General features: G+C 35.1%; 1 protein-coding gene across 1 annotated transcript; it reads right to left on the bottom strand.

The window, feature by feature from the left end:
• Nucleotides 1-4,027: 4,027 nt before the first annotated feature.
• LOC133758391 (large ribosomal subunit protein eL31-like) lies at nucleotides 4,028-4,435 on the bottom strand. Its single transcript, XM_062189559.1, has one exon. It carries the CDS (start codon nucleotides 4,418-4,420, stop codon nucleotides 4,061-4,063), a length of 360 nt encoding a protein of 119 aa, XP_062045543.1. The 5' UTR covers nucleotides 4,421-4,435; the 3' UTR covers nucleotides 4,028-4,060.
• Between the last annotated feature and the right edge of the window lie 668 nt (nucleotides 4,436-5,103).

The raw sequence follows: 5,103 nt of genomic DNA, 5'->3' as shown, positions 1-5,103 counted from the left end.
AAGTCTCTGCCTATGTCAATGTCTTGAAAAGTTTCCTCAATGTTCTCTAGTAATTTCATGGTATAAGTTCATATATTTAGGTCTTTGGTCCATTTTGAATTGATTTTTGTTTAAGGTGTAAGATAGAGGTCTTATTTCATACTTCTGCATCCAGTTTTGCCAGAACAATTTGTTGAAGAGACTGTCCTTACTCCAGGGATTGATTTTGGCTTCTATGTCAAAATTAAGTTGGTTGTAGATACATGGATTGATTTCTGGAGTTTTTATTCTGTTCCATGATTCTGTCCATCTGTTTTACTGCAAGTACCAGGCTGTTTTGATGATAACTGCCATATAGTATGTATTGGAATCAGGTATTGTTACGCCTCTGGCTTTGTTTTTCTTGTATAAGATTTCTTTAGCTATTCAGGGTCTCTTCTGTTTCCAAATGAATTTTAGGATCATTTTTTTCAGATCTGAGAAGAATGTCATGGGTATTTTTATTGAAATCTCATTGAATCTGTAAATTGCTTTTAGTAGTACGGACACTTTGATGATATAGATTCTTCCAGTCCATGAACTTGCAAGATTTTGCATTTTTTAATGTCTTCTGTTTCTGCCTTTAATGATTTGTAATTTTCATCATAGATATCTTTGAAACACCTGATTAAATTTATTTCAAGGTATCTGATGACTTTTTTAGCCTTTGTGAATAAGATTTAGCTTAAAAATTATTTCTCAGCATTGTCTGTTTATACAAAGCCTATTGATTTTTGTGTATTAATTTTATAGTCTAAACTTCACCAAACTCTTTTATGACCTCCAATTGTCTCTCAGTGGAGTCTTTTGGACCCCTGTATATAGAATTATGTTATCAACAAATAGGGATAGTTTGACTTGCTGCTTTCCAATTTGTTTCATTTTGATTTCTTTTTATCGCCTATTGGCTCTGGTAAAAACTTCCAGGACAATACTGAATAGCAATGGTGAGAGTTGGCATCCTTGTCTGGCTCCACATCTTAAGGGGAATGCTTCGAACTTTTCCCCATTCAATAAGATGCTAGAACTGGGTTTGTCACAAATTGCCTTGTTTGTGTTGAGGAATATTCCTTCTATATCCAAATTGTTTAACATTTTCATCATGAAAAGATATTGTATTTTATCAAATGCTTTCTCTGCCTCTATTGAGATAATCATATGTTTTTTGTTCTTCAATTTGTTAATATGTTGGATCACATTGATTTTCAAATGTTCAAACATCCATACACACCAAGGATAAATCCCACTTGGTCCAGGTGAATGGTCTTGTTGATGTATTGATGGATTCGATTAGCTAATATTTTGTTGAGGATTTTTACATCTATGTTCATCAGAGATATAGTTCTATAGTCTATAGTTATCTTTTCCTGTTGTGTCATTTTCTGGTTTAGAAATTATAGTGATACTAGCTTCATAGAAGGAGTTTGAGAATATTCCTTCCCTTTCAGTTGTTTTGAAAAGCTTGAGAATAATTAGAATTAGTTCTTCTTTAAATATCTGGTAGAATTCAGCAGTGAAGCCATCCAGTCCTGGGCTTTGTTGGGAGGGTCTTTATTATTACTGATTCAACCTCCATGTTGCTTAATTGTCTGTTTAGGTGTTCTATGTCTTTATGACATTTGGTAGGTTGAATGTGTCCAGGAATCTATTTCTTCTATGTTTCTTAGTTTGTTGTCATACAGCTTTTTGTAGTAATCCTGATGATTCTTTTTATTTCTGTAGTATCTATTTTTACATTTCCTTTTTCATCTCTGATTTTATTAATTTGGATCATCTCGTTTTTTGGTCAGTTGGGCCAATGGTGTATCAATTTTGCTTATTTTTTCAAAAAACCAGCTCTTCATTTCACTGATATTTTGTAATTTTTTGTTTCATTTTTGTTTATTTCTTCTCTAATTTTTTTCTTTCCTCACACTAATTTTGGGTTTGGTTCATTGTTGTTTTTCTAGATTCTTGAGATGCATTGATAGTTCCTTTATTTTGTGCCTTTCAAATTTCTTAATATAAGCACCAACTGCTGTAAAATTCCCTCTCTTAACATTGCTTTTGCTTTATCACATAAGTTTTGATATGATGTGTTTTCATCTTCATTCTTACTTTCCCCAGATGATTCCAATGTATAATCAAAGTTGGGAATCACAGCTGTAGATAATGAAAAAGAAAAGCAACTCAAAACATCTAGATAAAGCATAACTGTCCAAGGAATTTTAGGTTAGGGAAGTAGAGAATGATATCACCAATATATATACAAGATGATAAATTCTAGAGTAACAATTTTGATTTGAGAAAAAAATGTGTACTTCAAAGCAACAACACTTGGTATATCATTTGCAAGAGCAATAGAAATAACAGACCAAAGATTACTCTGTATTTGTATAAAGCTATATATCAGAATCTAGAATATCATGGTTAGTTTTGGCAGTTGCAATGCAAAAAAACAACAAACTTTATATAACTAAAGAATTATTGGAGTGGAAGAGTTTTCATACCAAAATAAACTGAATGGAATTAAGCCTTTCAAGAGGATGACTGACATTTATATTATTTACAGTATGAATAAATATAGTATTTATTTATTAAATCCTAGAAGACTAAAACTGTGTGTATCCTACTTCTTTAAAAAAGAAAAAGAATTGCAGAGAAATATGAAGTAATACTTTAAGTCATTAGGTAACAAATACACACTTTTTTCTAAGAGATTGTGCAGGCAGAAAAAAACTTTAAGAAAAGCTGGATTTTTATATGCTTCATGTATGGGTTTCTGAGATTGAGGTCATGAAGGATATATTTACTTTCAGGCCTTCTCACATACCTTCTCCCTGAAATTCTCCTTCCCTCTTTACTTTAGACAGTCCTTATTTTTTCTTCTGGACTTATTATAACATTTTATTTCTGGAGTGCCTTCCAAGACCACTTCCTCTCCCAAGCTGAGTTCAACTGTCTCTCAGTATGCTCTCAAAATATCTCAGGCATGTCTATTATACCCTTCATTCTATATCATAATTACATGTACATTTGCCTCTCTCCCAGTAGGCTCTAGCATTCTTGAAGGGGTAAGAACTAGGCCTTATCAACCATCAGTTTCTAGGCCTCAAAAGAACACCTGATACAAAGCAGGTTCAGCAACAGCAGTTGTTTGTCACACCTGCATCTCATCTTGCCATACCTGGGTTTGAGTCTCAGTTCCACCACTTTCCATTCCAGCTTCCTGATATTGTGCACCCTGGGAGGCAGCAGGTGATACCTGAAGTAATTCAGGTCCTACTCTTCATGTGGAAGACCTGAACTGAGTTACCAGCTCATGGCTACAGCTTGGCCCAGCCTTAGCTGTTGCAGGCATTTGGGAAATGAACCTGCAGCTGGGTGATCTTTTTGTGTCTCTCTGTGTCTCTTCTCTACTTTTCAAATAAATAAGAAAGTAAAAAAATAAATAAATAAATTTAAACTAGGCTTATTGAGGAACTGTTGAATCCATCCATAAGTTCAACTTATAGATAGAGTGTCTATCTGGAGCCAAATGCTGTGATAGGCAACTGGACTACAGGGAGCAAGGATAGGAGTGTATGAGACAGGAAACAACTATAAATAAGAAGTCATCAGATAGTAAGAAGTTCTGGGCAGAGAATCCAAACCTGGTGATGTGACAGTGTTTAGAGGCTGTCTTAAATCACATGTGATTGTACTCAGAGAACTAAAAGACAAGAAACAGCCACTCATGTGAAGATGCAGATGAGCTTATGTAAATGCTCACAAGCATAAAGAAGCTTAGTGTTCAATCAATAAAAGTGGGTGTCCTAGAAATTAGTAGACATGGGAAATATGATGAATTAAATATTAGATAAGTTAGAAGTGGTCAGCTTCAATAGAAATTTGTAAGCAAAGCTAAGGAATTTGAGTTTTATTGTACACACAATAGAGAGCAATTCAGTGGGTGATTTTGATGAGAGGAAGAACATCACCAATTCATGATTTTTTGGGTTTTTGTTTTTTTGTTTTGTTTTGGTTTTTTTTGTTTGTTTGTTTTTCAGTTTTACAACTTTAATCAGTTCTCATCCACATTGACTGTCTGTAGATTTTCGAAAGTGGTGACAGGTACGTAGGTAACCAAAGTGTAGAGCTTGTTTGGGGGATCTTCATCCTCATTACTTTTTCTGGACAACCTCATGCGGATGCGGTATGGGACATTCCTTATTCCTTTGGCCCAGATGGCTTTGTTGAGCCTGGTATCAATGCGCACATCCGGAGTCCCCATCTCCTTCATGGCAAACTTCCGGATCTCTTTGAGTGCCCGAGGGGCACGCTTCTTGAAGCCCACGCCATGGATGTGCTTGTGAATGTTGATGGTGTACTCGCGGGTCACCACCTCGTTGATGGCAGAACGGCCCTTCTTCGCAGGAGCCATCTTGGAGGGCCCAAGCTGGAAAAAAGACCAATTCATGTTTTTAAAAGATACCGTTAACTGCTGATGAGACATGGATGGAAGAAGGGCCACCACTGATAACGAGAGACCACTTAGGAGCCTATTGCTGAGACAGGAAAACTGGAGTAACAAATTATATGCTAGAAAAGTGGAAATAAAGAATCCTGCTTGAAGTTTGAAATGTCTGCTTGTTAACAAACAAGCAGAAATACCAAGAAGGGAATACACCAGTCACAGATCAGGAAAAAGTACAAGTCTGGAGAACAAATATTTGAGGTAAGCTGGTACATCTGGAATATTTTAAACTATGAGGCTTGGTGATGGTACATAAAGAAAGTATGAAGAAATGAGTGAAAAGGGAGAAGAGTGAAGGAAAGAGGAGAGGAGAAGGAGGGGAGTGAAAAAGATAAGAGACTTCAGGGCTGAGCCTATTGATACCATTTACTAAGCAAGAAAGGAAAAGCCTTTCAAAACATTAAAGATATTAAGCATAGAAATTAACTGAAATCCTGGAAAAAGAATACAGAATACTAGACAATTAGAAGTATTTTTCAAACTTAAAAGCCCTTCTTAATTATTCTGCACATAAAGTTAATCCATCCCTTATCAAAAGCACTTTTTATTTAATATATGATACTTTAAATTTTCTAAAAGAATTCATTGTG

This window comes from Lepus europaeus, chromosome 4 (genome assembly GCF_033115175.1).
Source record: "Lepus europaeus isolate LE1 chromosome 4, mLepTim1.pri, whole genome shotgun sequence".
In the NCBI taxonomy this organism is placed as follows: domain Eukaryota; kingdom Metazoa; phylum Chordata; class Mammalia; order Lagomorpha; family Leporidae; genus Lepus; species Lepus europaeus.
This window is presented reverse-complemented; position numbering and strand designations above follow the sequence as displayed.

What these genes read in the sequence shown, in the direction of transcription:
- LOC133758391 (XM_062189559.1), bottom strand. Translation starts at nt 4,420, where the DNA reads ATGGCTCCTGCGAAGAAGGGCCGTTCTGCCATCAACGAGGTGGTGACC.